This window comes from Sebastes fasciatus, chromosome 5 (assembly GCF_043250625.1).
Source record: "Sebastes fasciatus isolate fSebFas1 chromosome 5, fSebFas1.pri, whole genome shotgun sequence".
In the NCBI taxonomy this organism is placed as follows: Eukaryota; Metazoa; Chordata; class Actinopteri; order Perciformes; family Sebastidae; genus Sebastes; species Sebastes fasciatus.
The window spans coordinates 28,431,857-28,446,197 of NC_133799.1; the positions used below are offsets into that span (position 1 = coordinate 28,431,857).

Consider the following 14,341-nt stretch of genomic DNA (forward strand, 5'->3'; position numbering starts at 1 on the left):
AAGATACACACACACACACACACACACACACACACACACACACACACACACACACACACACACACACACGCACACACACACACACACACGCACACATACACACACACACACACACACACACACACACAGTTTACCTCTGTTAGGCAGGATGAGTTTACAGGGCAGAGCCAGAGGAGTGATGGAGTGCTGACACACCAGAGCTGTGAGACTTCCTGACAGGAAAAATAAAAAATACATTTTTAATGAACATTTCAGCCCCACCATCCAAACTGATGAATAACGGGGCAAGCTGCACCTCATCACACCGACCAGTAGAGTGCGGCACAGGAAACACATTATAATCCTGGGTTACTGTACTTTGTTAACCTCAGTGGGTCCACCCTGGTGGACTATTAACAGATGGATTTGTGCTGAAGACAGCAATTTAAAATGTCAGCTCACTTTAAATGTGTTTTTATTATTGTACCAATAGTTTAACAATCCTGGACTTGGGTTGGTGGAGAGCTCTGGTGATTTACTGGTACCATTAGTGTTACTGTTTGAAGCTATTTTCTGCTTTTCTTCCACTGCAGTTCAGAGGGAAATATTGTTCTTTTTACTCTACAACCTTTATCTGCTACACTTTGTTTTACAGGTCAATAACTTCCTTTTAATTACAGACCCATAAAATAAAGCACCATTTATCTGACAGTAACTGCTCACTTTGCAGATAAACATTTTATTAAACATGAGTTTATAAGTTTATGAAATATGATGCAATGCAGCAGAAGAAACTACTCCATAAACCTGGTTGTTTTTTTAACTCCTGGACCAGCTTCCACATTAGAATACTGCTTACAGAGAGTATTAACACAATAAGTATTGTACTTGTTAATTTTACTTCGACATGTTCAAACTGTTTTTTTTACATTGCATCCAGTTATTATTTGTATTTTCCACTCGGCTGACTGGAAAGCCAGTAGGCTATAATAGTTGTGTGTAAAAGACTTTTTGATAAAGTGTATCACAGTGTTTTATTCTGTATAATGCTCTGAAGAGGTGATATGATCACATATAGATTTTGCTATACTACTCATAACGTGCAGGACTTCTTGATGTCAATATTGGAGTTGCAGGAAGTATTTTTGAGTATCTTGATTTATCAGATATTCAATTCACTGGATTAGCCATAAAAAATAATCAATTTTATCAGTAAGCAGCTTTTCAAATTAATTCCTAGAAAATGTACAATATCACGATCCATGTTTACATTACAATGTGTAATTAAATATATGGCTGTCAAAGTTAACGTGATAGTAACGCGTCGATCTTTCAGAGGTTGCAGTGGGCTCGAGTTAAAGTGAAGATACTGGTATCATATGTAACTAAAAAAACCTAATGAATCCATTGGTACCAACCATGTCATACTAGCTTCTCACAAAGGAGGTTAAATAACGCATCAAACTTGTGCTCAATTTTAGCGAAGAAAAACTGGTATGGCCATTTTCAAAGGGTCCCTTCACCTCTGACCTCAAAATATGTGATTGAAAATAGGTTCTATGAGTACCCACGAGTCTCCCCTTTACAGACATGCCCACTTTATGATAATCACGTGCAGTTTGGGGCAAGTCATAGTCAAGTCAGCACACTGACACACTGACAGCTGTTGTTGGCTGTTGGGCTGCAGTTTGACATGTTATGATTGGAGCATATTTTTTATGCTAAATGCAGTACCTGTGAGGGTTTCTGGACAATATTTGTCACTGTTTTGTGTTGTTAATTGATTTCCAATAATAAATACAGACATACATTTGCATAAAGCAGCATATTTGCCCAGTCCCATGTTGATAAGAGTATTAAATACTTGAAAAATTTCCCTTTTTAGGTACATTTTGAAAAGATAAAAAATGTGCGATTAATTGCGATTAATCATGGACAATCATGTGATTAATCACAATTAAATATTTTAATCGATTGACAGCCCTAATTAAATACCATTGTGATGCAAGATGATGACTTTCAGAATTAGACATTAGATAAACTGTCGCCAAATGTGATAAATTATCTAAGACACTCGATAAAGCTTCAGTATTCTCACCAAAGTACGGCTCGTTGGGGCAGCCCTTGAGACGAACTCCTTTCTGCGTGCACTCTATCAGGAAGTGCCTCACCAGCTCATTGGACAGGTCCCCCGCTGCAAAAATATCAGTATATTTTGGTATATTTTTATACATATGTTGTTAATGACTTAAAAAAAAGCATTAAATCCCTTCCAAAATGAAATATAGTAAAACACATTGTAGAACATATACTGTATAGTGTCACTGAAAAGATTAATTTGAAATGAAGCACAATGTCACAAAATGTCAGCTCAATTAAAACGTGAGGTGCTTTCTTTTATGATCTATTTGTAGATGTTAAACTTGCTGTGGAACTTTGACAATTAACAATATGTATCTATATAAATCTCATGTACGTCTATAGAAATCACCACTAAAGGCTGTATATATTTTCTCCAAATAGAAGACAGTTTCTGTAAAATATCATGGTTGCAAGGATCAAATCCTGGAAAAAATGTAGTCAGATTCTTGACATTTCCAGCCTACCTTTCTTACTCTGTTGTAACACAGACGGAGGAGGCGTGGCCACCTTCATTGCCAAACCATACGCCCCGCGAAATGAATGGCTGTCTCTGACAATGAACGAGCCCGGCTCTTTGTCCTTTAGCACTGTGATGGCTGTTCAGTAGGTCAACAGGGGGAGGAAACAGAGATAAGCTAAAGTTAGAATCAGCATGTTCATACTGTACAAGGAGCAAAGCTTTGCACAAGAGGCGTATTATAAATGCCCGTTAGGCTCTCCTGTCCAACACCAATATTTACCTTGGTCTCTGGATATGTCGGGCTTGTACCAGAACTTGGAAGTGTCCTGAACAAACTTCACAGTGTCCTGCTTACTGCCAAAGTCTACGAGACACGGATTAAGACTCTACGTTAGGTTTCAGACTGGCTCTGGCCCAAAAATATGTCAAGACAGGGCAGAGAAAATAAAGTGAGGGAGACAAAAATCACTCAACCCTGTTTATGTCTAACCAATTTTGTTTGTGGCTCTAAAAGCACTGGAAATGTTTAAAAACTCAACTTGTAGTTCTGGTAATAATGTCCTGGTTACTCCCGATAAGCAGTATGATGGAGTATTAGGTTACACTCCAAATATTAAATGCTGTTTTCCAAAATATTAAAACACACTTGTTGCATTATTATGACTATATTATAGTCATATATTACTATAACGCCCTAAAGCATCCCCTGCTAAATGGTCTATTTGACTCTAAATGGAACCATAATTTACTAAATTAATGGTGTATTGAAGAAGACTTGAAACTAGCGATTGAGACCATAAACTCATGTTTACAATGTTTACTGAAGTAATAAATCAAGTGAGAAGTAGGCTCATTTTCTCATAGACTTCTATACAATTGGACTACTTTTTGCAACCACAGGAGTCGCCCCCTGCTGGCTATTAGAAAGAATGCAAGTTTAAGGCACTTCGGCATTGACTTCACTTTTCAGACCTCGGAGTTGCCCACTGGGCATTCTTTAGGTCTGACCATATTTCAGTGGAAACGTAGTGACTTGAAAAAATAGAAAGTTCTCGCAAATATTGGGGAAGTTAGCTGAATTTGAGTGATGGAATTGATTGTTATCGCTGCTCATTTTAGCCAGGACTACGGGATTTCGGCGAGGTTTTTCCTTGTTAAAAAAGGTGAAATCCTAAAAAAAATGTGCGATTGATGCTGAATTTCTTGAGGCATGGAAGAATGAGCTGTGACTGTGACTGAGTGACAGTATACCTGCTCCAGGTGATGGGGCCCCACTTAGTCCTCTGAGAGGGTCGGGGGTCATGGAGGATGAGAATGGGATGCTGAGACTGCTGCCACTGTGAGGGCTGGAAAACCCGCTTAGAGAGGGGGAGCGGGAGCCGAGCTCTCCCCCCTCACCCACTCTCCTCTTCTCAGGCAGCAGCGGAGGGAGGCCCACGTCTCCCCCGAGGTTCAGACTCCCGAGGCCCTCCATGGCCTCCAGCAGGCTGTGCTCCAGGCTGCCGTTCCCCAAAAACGAGGACAAGTCGAAGCTGTCCGTCTCCCTGCAGACCCCCGGACCTCCACCCAGGCTTCTCAGAGCCCCCCTGGGAGAGCTGTGAGCATTGGGAGTGCTGAGGGAGAGAGGAGGTGAGGGCTGGGGGGGAAACGGGGAGTTCAGGGAGTTAGGAGTCCGGTCGTGCCACACAGGAGGAGGAGTGGAGCTGCAGAACAGAAAGACGGAGAGATGGAAATCAAGACATATTACAAGAGTCCAAATAATCCACAATTTATTGATGTAACAATGCAACATGTAGTACCATTAGCCAGTACATTGTACACATTGTATACACCAGAATCAGACCGGGTATGTGTACCTGTCTGTGTGAGGGAGGGCGCTGTCGGAGGACATCGAGCACATGGAGCCAAAGATCCTCTGACAGGAAGCGGGAGTGCCCGACACTTCTGACCTGAACAGCTCTCCCTCTGTGGAGCCGCCGGCATGGTTCACACTGTCCAGGAAACTCCGGGAATCTGATAAAAAGACACAAGTTCTCCTTTACTACACAGCTCTCGCACCTCAAATACTAACCAGGTGTACTGTAAAAATTCCCAGGATGTGACTTTGTTCCTAAACTATAATAACTGCCTACTACTAACTGGTACTTGTGTTTGCTTTCGTTGGGACCTGACATTTGTTTGGATTATAAAACCATCAATGTATCAGCAGAGTAGAAACTCGCCTATCATTTTTGACAGGCATTAGGCCTTTTCTTTAACTGTTATTTATTCAGGGAATAATTCCTGGCAGTGGACAAGTAGACATTTTTGTCAATAAGAGAAATATAAAATATTGCAAACCTTATCCTTTACATCATATTTTCCCACCGTCTCTTCTCACATCAACCTCTTGTCTACAACTTCAGAGTGGTTTCAATTTACTTACATGAAATATTTGCAGTGATACGACTTTATTTTCATAGTGCTAGGACTTTTTTAACCCAAATTGCGACTGTTTTCTCATAACATCGCCACTTTTTTCTCCAAATTTTCAGACATATTTCTCAAAATTGTAGCTTTTCTTTCCCCCAAAAATGGCCCCAAACATCTGCAGTGTTTTGTAAAGTGTGTTTGTTTATCAGCAAGAAATCAAATTTATCATCATAATTTTCCCATTTGAATCAGTCTGAATCATTTGCATCTATTATTACAGTGTAGTAATGTGAGATCTCGAAGGCATCCAAGAGGTATTTCTTGTTACCTTTGTCCTTATACAACGGTTTGTATGATTTCTTACGAAAAGTTATTCCTCATTTTTTGCGCATTTAGTAAAATATCGACTTTGTTAGGTTTAGGAAAAGATTGTGGTTTGGGTTAAAGTAACTCTGGAAGTGGTGTAACTTAAGTACGGAAGTTACGGGACAAATAAATCAACATTGACTTCCTCTTTCACACGTGGTACGAACATCGGCATGTTTTTTGATGCATCCATCCAACCCGACCTCCTCCCTACGCTGCGTTTGTCGGTCTTTATACATCCTGGCTCACGATTACGTGAATTACGAATTGATTTTGTGGGATATATACGAATTACAGTGCATTACTTTTCCTAGGTATGAACGGTGTATGAGAACAGCCTGCCACTAAACCTCAGACAGCCCGAGTCCGTCCCTGGATGTGCTGGTAGGTGTATGTATCTGATCTTTGGACAGAGCTAGGCAAGCTGTTTCCAACTACTGCCAGTCTTTATGCTAAGCTAGGTCGCTGCTAACGCTCCATAGTTGAAGAACCGACATGACGGTGGTATCGAACTTCTTATCTCACTCACATAATTATCATTTCTTTAAGCTTACATTGGAGACCTTGCACAAACTGCATTGGCGGACTGTACTCTGCATCATTATAATCACGCCAAGCAGAGATTGACAGCGTACAATAGGAGCAGAGGTGTGTATGTGTGATGGAGGAGGGGGGGGGGGCACTCCAAACAACCCGACATTACATCCTGACATTCTGACAACACAGTGTGTCATTCAGCAAACACGAGGGCAGGCCTCCTCAGGCCACAGACAGGCCTGTGAAGTACGATGAGTCACCGTGTAAAGAGTCGATCATCATAAAGAGTTCCTTGTTCGGCCGGCTCTCCGCTGGCTCTCCGCTGGCTCTCCGCCTCCCCTCCCTACAGCCCCCCCCCCCCTCCTCTCTTCCACTCCTTCCCTCCATTCAAGCACTCGGAGATGGAGGAATTTGGACTGAGCTTTGTATGTGATCATATTGGACGAGCTGCATCATCTCAAGTGGATTATATAATCGCACGTGGGCTGTTAATGAATTTAAAGAGTGTTTGCATGATGCACCGACAACACACGCACACTGTACACACACACACACACACACATACACACACACGCACTCCCAAGAATCCCAAAAGCTCCAGATTCACTGTCAATTGGTTTTTGATTAATTGCTCATTTGTTAAGGAATTTGAACCAATGCCAATTTAGGTGGGCCCTGTCAGTATGATCTCATTCTGTTTAATGCAGGACTTTTACTTGTTAACGTTTACATTGTGATTTGGCTACTTTTATTTAAGTAAAAGGATCTGAATAGTTCCTCCACCACTAGTCAAGGGTTTTAGGGGTTCAACGTGACTTTCCCACGGCTGAATGTTCCCCACACCCATTTCTATAGTGCCAACATTATGTACGGAGTATCAGATGTCCATAAGTGTGACCTTACTGGCAGCTGCTGCGAGCAGGACTCGTTAAACACAAGTTATGTTTCGTTATTTTCAGTGTCCGTCTGTCAACCCATCAATTTATGAGAGCACAATATGTCGATTGGTTAAATACAAATATAGAAAAGGACTGAGTACATTTACTCAGGATTTGGAGGTACTTGTACTTAACTTGAGTATTTCCATTTTATTTTTATTTCTTCTACTCAATTTTGGAGAGAAACTTCGTACTTTTTACTCCACTTCTTTGATTTAATTTGACTGAAGTTACTAGTTACATTGCTGATTAAAGATTTTACATACAAAACATATCATCATTTTATAAAATATGATCCATTGCTGTAGGTTAAACAAGTAGTTTAGCTCTGCTTGGGCCAGCTACAACATTAAAATGCTGCTTACATGTTAATGCAGCATTAATTAAACATAAACATAAACATAAACATATACATATACATATATATATATATATACAATGTTGTATCGCTACTTTTACTTCAGTAAAGAATCTCAATACTTTTCAACCACTCTTTATCTGCAATACTTGCTCAAGAATATGTAACCAGTATCAGTTAGTATCAGTTTTGTTGTGTATAATTGTGCATTTTCATTTATCTCAATCAATTTTTAAAAAAGTTTACTTTCTGTGCATATGTGATGATTGATTTTTATATTCACTGAAAGCTGTTTTTTCTTAAAACAGCAGTGAGACTATCAGCATCTTGCAGGTAATCTGCATGTTGACCAGGGCTGTTAGTCTGAGCGAATATGGAAGAACACGTAAATAGTTTGAATGAACCAACATAGCGTAGTCCTAGGCTGTGTCCAAAATCACTCGCGTATATTTACTGTCCATCATACTTTCTGCTGACAATCCCACACGCAACGAGTCACATTTTATAGATGTAAAAGTTTGATGATTATGATTAATTATTATTCATTAAGTGACTGAAATGTCAGCAGACAGTCTCACCTAATCCATGATTTTAAACCTATGGTGTTAAATCCAACATGTTTCCACACATTATTTTTCAGATGGCTTGGTGCCATCAGATACCCCCCATGGAGCATCTGATACACCACACACAGGTGGTCATTGCTCAACTTGACCTCTTAGGGTTTAAAGGTCAAGAGCACAGAGCAGGCTCTGTTGTGGTCTGCCTCTAATTAAACCTAAACCTTTCATCACTGACACACAGACACATACTCATGCACAGCTCATAAAACAAAGAAAATCCATAGATAAGGTTGTTGTTGATGCTTGAAGATAACAAACAACAAACTGAGGGGAATGCACTGAGGATTCCTCAAACATTCCCACAGTCCCTGTCAGTTTTTCTCTCTCGGGACGATTCCCAGAATGCAGCTGAGCTTCATCTCTCTCCGTTTCCCACGGCTGACTCTCCTCACTGTGGTTTATCACATCTGCTGCTCCACAGCTCATCCCAGCTCATTCAGTTAATGACAGAGCAGCCCAAACTGTGGCAACACTAGCTGACCTCACCCTGACCTCTGACCTCAGACCAGACTCCTTTCTGTGAGGCTCCACTGGTCTTTATTACACTCTAACACACCTTTCACCTCCCGTATCCACGCTGCACAGTATCCATAGCTACTCACTTTCAGCTAGACATGTACTAATGAAGGAACCTGGAAAGAGACATAAGTACACTTTCTTAATGCACAATATATATATATATATACACAAAATATATATATATATTCGATATATATATATATATATACAGTATATATATATATATATACTGTATATATATTGAATATATTTAACTTTTTTTTTCTCCATCTCCATTCCCTTCCAAAATAAGAGTGTTCTCTCTCTCTCAAACTATCCTTGATAAAACTGCTAATGTGCCAGAATGAGGTTGGGATATTGAACACATAGACTGTATATAATAAGTATCGCCATCTTGTTTTTTTGCAAACAGAAGTGACAGAAGAGGGTGGAGCTAAGTACAACCGAACCCTGAATAGACATTTTTAGGCGACAAAAATGGTACTTTCATGAACTATAAACACAGTATGAAAGGGTTAAAGGTCTAAGACGAAAACAAGGTCAACTCCCAGACCGCACAACGCCGTAGTAGCGTCCTGTCAATCACAAGGTGGCCACGCCCTAAAGCATACCCTGCTTTATGGTCTATTTTACTCTAAATGGGACCGGAATTGACTAAATGAACATCGTGCTGTATTGAAGAAGACTTGAAACTAGCGATTGAGACCATAAACTCATGTTTACAATGTTTACTCAGGTAATAAATCAAGTGAGAAGTAGGCTCATTTTCTCATAGACTTCTATACAATCTATCTTTTTGCAACCAGAGGAGTCGCCCCCTGCTGGCAATTAGAAAGAATGCAGGTTGAAGGCACTTCAACATTGGCTTCACTTTTCACACTCAGAGGTTGCCCACTGGCTGAACCTCAATACTTTTAGGTACCAAATGAAATATGCCCATGGCACAGAGTATCAAGTACAGAAAGCTGGCATTGAAAATTATTTTAATTAATATGTGACATACTCTATGTCAGGGGAAACAAGCCCACAAATAAGCATCCAGATCGTCAGGACGACATCATTTGTTGGTGCCTCCAAAACAGTCACAGTTACAACTATTCTCTGATCTTACAGTGGCATTGTTACGGTTTGGTTAGAGTTCGGGTTAGGCATAATAACTTGGTTTGGGTTGGGGAAATATAATTGTTTGGGTTACAATAATTACTTCATTAGCGTTAGGAGAGCTTCATCACCATGGTGACGATAGCAAACATTTGGTTAAAGTTGGGGAGCGATCGTGGTCGTGGTTAAAAGGAATTAACTTTGGCTATCTGTTGGAGACGGAACAGTCTCTCATGTTAAAGTATGACATTTTGTTGACTCCTCCAACCGCCTCAACCTCCTGCCTCTGTGGAGTAATCTGAAATGATGTCACACCACTTTCTCGTTAGTTTTGTTAATTTTTGCAAGATATCTTTTTCAAGTGAACCTTAAACATGCAGTATGTCGTTATTGGGTATTCTCTGACACAACTGATGCTGACAGTTATCGTGGGAGTACAGTCTAATCCAGGGACTCACTCTGGCATATTTACAATGTTTATTAATGTAAACTATCCCAGTTAAATAAACCAATACATAAATAAATCACAGTTTCATGAGAGCAAATTTAGGCTATTTCATTTAGGCAAGGCACTTGTTTAGACAACATTCAACATTTGAGATGTCTGGCTTCTTTTGTTCAATTCATACTTGTCGAAAAGCAAGTATGTTTTTAGTGTTGTTACTGAAAGTCAGGTTGGCACCTACATTGTACATTTTGAGTGATACTCCGCCCCTTGGCAGAACTGGCAGGAAAATGTAAAACTGTATCATAAAACTGGCCATGTTTTTTTCTTTGTATGACAGAATAATAATCTTCTACCTTTTTTTTAATAAAATAAACAGAAAATTACTTCTTTTTTTTCTAAATCAATGAGTATTTTGACTTTATTTACATCAGCTACAGGTTTTTTCATTCCATAGACAGAACTGTGTGTAAGCCCTTTTTTGTTCATATTAATTGTATTTAGTTTAGTAGAGTAAGAGAAAGACATCCACAGACATGTTTGCAGATTCATACAAAAACAAACTTTAGCATCTACTATTTTCTAAATATTTTGAGTGTATTTCTCCTGTAGTCTTTTTTTCCAACAGTGTTTTTCTGTCCATTGTCTTCTCCTCACTTGCGCAGTTCCGAGTGAGCACAAAGCCTCCTCAGTTCGGGTCGAACCGTGCAAAACCAATTCCAGATGGCACGGACCCATGTGGGCACGACTGCCAACCTCCACCAGCCAATAGGCTACATGGCTCAGACTGGAAATGTGTGCATACCTTCATGCTTTGTACGGAGATAATCCCATTAATCAATAAAACCACAGTGAGGTTATCTGGAGCTAATAATTCTCTTCTCATCTCAGACAGTTGCATACGCAGAAAGATGAAAAACACACAGCTGTCACATGCTTAGTGCAACTAAAGGGCTTCTGTGTTGTGACAAAGAAACGCTTCTCTCTTTATTGCTTCCACTCACGCATCCAAACATTTACTCGCCGAGCAGCATCGCGTTAGACACAAGGGTGAGCCTACGCACATGCATAAACATAGTGGTGCATGTGGAGTTATGCAGGACAACAGTGGGTTTGCAGACTCCCTGCTGACCATAGGAATGTGAGTGTCTGCACACACACTCAGACACACACACACACACACAGGCTGAGGCTGACAGGTCTGAAGGTCTACGGCGTGTTACAGCTGTTCACAGCGATCACAGGCTGCAGCTTCTCAGGGGGATGCAGAGAAAAGAGCAACTCTGAGAGGAAACGGGACACACAATGAGGAGGAAAACACCTGCTGTGATCCTGAAGCCCACTGAAACTCTGTTTTATCGAGTATTGATGATTAGATTCTTAAAAAATGTAATCAAAATAAACTCCTTGTTTATGCTTTGAAAATCCATGCAGATAAATTAAAATGACAGATATCAACTAAACTCTGAGGCAGATCAGTCATGATACCGGACTCTGATGATATGATGATACTGTATATGAAATGAATTCAAGGTGAAGTTGAACTGACTGACTGTGAACTGATGAACTGACTGGTGTCAATCCAAAACTGTATGAATATTTTAAAGGGATAGTTGAAGTGGGGTTTCATGAGGTACTTTGCCATAGTCAGTGTATTACCTACAGTAGACGGCGGTCGGCACGCCCCCAGTTTGGAGAAACAAACAGGAGTACGAGCCAGTACTACTACTAGTTTGGGTAACAAAACTTCCAGGACGTCTGTAGGAAGTTGAGTGGCGATGTTTTCAGTTATAGCAACGAGGACTAAATTCACTTGTTTGCAAGTTTCTGATGTGTAAAGCTGTCGCAGAGTAGGGATTTCTGGCACAACTTCACCTACTTCCAGCATTCACAGTGAAGAGAAATTGTCTGAAGCGGTCAAAACTCTGCATTTCAGAATGAGGCCAGTGAGGCTGCGTTGGTCTCACAATAGCATTGTTCTTTGTACTATAAATGTTGCTGCAGTATTGACCTCTAAAGCTGGTGCTGACAAATAAAATGGCAGGAATTCCTGTAATTAATATGTGATCAACAAAATCCTCAGCGAGTGTCTTAAAACTGCATTGATTGATTCATTTCAGGTTAGAAGATACCTGAAAAAAGAACTCTAACATATTATTGCCTTGTAGTTGTTATGGCTAAAATGTTCAGGCTGTTCTCATACACCGTTCGAAGCTATGCCTACGAAAAGTAATGCGCTGTAATTCGCATATATTCCATGAAATCAATACATTTTTAATCCATGTAATCCTGGCGCAGGAAGTGTAAAGATCGTCAAACGCAGTGTAGGGAGGAGGTCGGGGTTCATGGGTTGGTGAAAAAAACACTGGACTTTCGCCCAGGAGACCGGTGTTTGTGTCTCGAAACTAGAAGTCTCCGTTGACTTATTTGTCACGCAACTTCCGTACTTAAGTAACGCCACTTCCATAGTTGTTTTAACCCAAACCACGATCTTTTCCTACACCTAAACAAGTTGTTTCCTGTGAAGACGGAAGTTTATTTTGAAAAGACTGTATGCATGTAACATACGGAAATTGACACCTGTTGCTGGATATTCATAGGAGAACGCCCAAAAAATGAGGAATGACGTATAACTTTAATAAGATATCATACGAACCATTGCATGAGGATACGTTGACATGTTAGCTAGAATTTACACTTCCACCAGACACAGAGCAACATAATTATCTTATATTGGACTCATGTTTGTGTCCACTTGATGAATAAAAGTCCAACATTCACTCTTTTCACTCTTGTTTGGTCTCCACCAATTCCTGAGAAAAAAATATATGTCTCTTTAGCTACTAGATGTTCCCTTTTCTTCACCTGCTAGTCTCGAACTGTGTCTCTCTGCTGTTTGTTGCTGGGCAGGTAGCGCATAGTGGGTTTGATGGGACTGAACTACACAGTAAATGTGTAGTAAGACCAAAAACTATAAGTTAAAAGAGGCTCAAAAGCTCAGTAGAGCTGCAGAGTTTGTGATAATTCTCTGTGGGTGACCCCTTTTCACATAAAAGGGAATATTAATTAGTAGAGGTTTAAGAAGTATTGAGTGATTTGTGCCAGAGGACGTGCAGCTCTCTCCCTGGTATCACTTGGCGCTGCATCAGAATGCGATCAGTTGTCTCCCGCTGTGCCCCCTCCTTCAGTAAAAATCAATCAGTCTCAGACCCCGCTGTGTCTTCCCTCCTCCTCCTATTCACAAACAGAGCATATTTCTGTAGAAGAAGACAAACTAGTAGGCGGTCGTCTGTAAATCAGACTCCTCTACTCTTTCTGGGTGTGTGGACGGACAGCTTTATCGACTCAGTGAAGTGGCAGAGGAGAGGCTAAAGTTACGAGCCACTAACAACAAGTGGAGGGAGAGAAACAGGGTGAAGGGTGACGGCAGACGAGGCGGCGTTTAAAGAAAAGGTTATGGGAGAGAATACTGTCATCGCCGAGGTGTTTATTGGTGTCTGAAGTATTCTGATAATGAGTTGATGACTTTATAAACTGAAGTCAGAGACAGTGTGACTTCTATATCTCACTCCCTTCAGCCATCACACAGACAGAGTTTAGGATCAAATGTGGAGATGTGATGTTTTCCTCGAGCTCAAAAATAATTATCAGTGTTTTTCATGTCTGAAGGAAGTCTGAACTCCAAAAAATGTCCCAGATATTTGATCATGTTTTGAAGCTGAAGTGAAATTCCTCAGACTTCACCCATCTGGGGAAGTGATCATGGATCATAAGTAGTTCTCCTGGTGGGTCCATACATCTTGGTAGTTCTAACAGTGTTGTGCTGTGTTGCAGGAATCATTTGAGCTTCACTCTATCTATCATATTTTTGACCACAGAGTTTGGTTTTGTTTTCATGACTGCTTTATGACCATCAAAGACTACCCACCTAGGTTAAAACCGGCCACAATGTGGCTGAAAAGTGAACGTTTTTAGACATCCAGGTTACATATATCTGTTGAAATACCATCTATATGTAACCTCAATGTTTTCAAAGCTTTAGCACTGTGTTTTATGCTACAATGTTATTTATATTAGTATAAGTGCATCACAACATTTTAGGCTACACGGTCAATAATCCTTAATTGATCTTTAATATTTGAATAGTGCTTGAAGGTTAATGGTGATCTAACGATCTAGTGCGTTCTGTCAGGTTGTGCTCATACACCATTCGTAGCTACGTATACCTACGAAAAGTAATGCACTGTAATTTATATATATCCCACGCAATGAATTGAATGTAATACACGTAATTGTGAACCAGGAAGTATAAAGAGTGACAAACGCCGTGGAGGGAGAAGGTCGGGGTAGCCCAGGAGACCGGTGTTTGTGTCCCGTGTGAAACAAGAAGTCAAGGTTGATTTATTTGTCACATAATTTGCATACTTATGTTATGCCACTTCCGTAACTTAGTTATCCGAG

The 14,341-nt window shown here is 40.4% G+C and overlaps 1 protein-coding gene across 2 annotated transcripts in view; it reads right to left on the reverse strand.

Annotated features, from left to right (window-relative positions):
• LOC141768206 (tensin-3-like) overlaps nucleotides 1-14,341 on the reverse strand; it is a 65,333-nt gene that overhangs the window by 5,452 nt on the left and 45,540 nt on the right. For both annotated transcript variants that reach the window (XM_074636294.1, XM_074636295.1), the window contains exons 17-22: nucleotides 4,438-4,594; nucleotides 3,833-4,284; nucleotides 2,862-2,945; nucleotides 2,586-2,717; nucleotides 2,078-2,173; nucleotides 135-212 (exon numbers count right to left, since the gene is read on the reverse strand). In XM_074636294.1, the coding sequence (XP_074492395.1) occupies nucleotides 135-212; nucleotides 2,078-2,173; nucleotides 2,586-2,717; nucleotides 2,862-2,945; nucleotides 3,833-4,284; nucleotides 4,438-4,594 (999 nt within the window). The remainder of the gene's footprint in view (nucleotides 1-134; nucleotides 213-2,077; nucleotides 2,174-2,585; nucleotides 2,718-2,861; nucleotides 2,946-3,832; nucleotides 4,285-4,437; nucleotides 4,595-14,341) is intronic.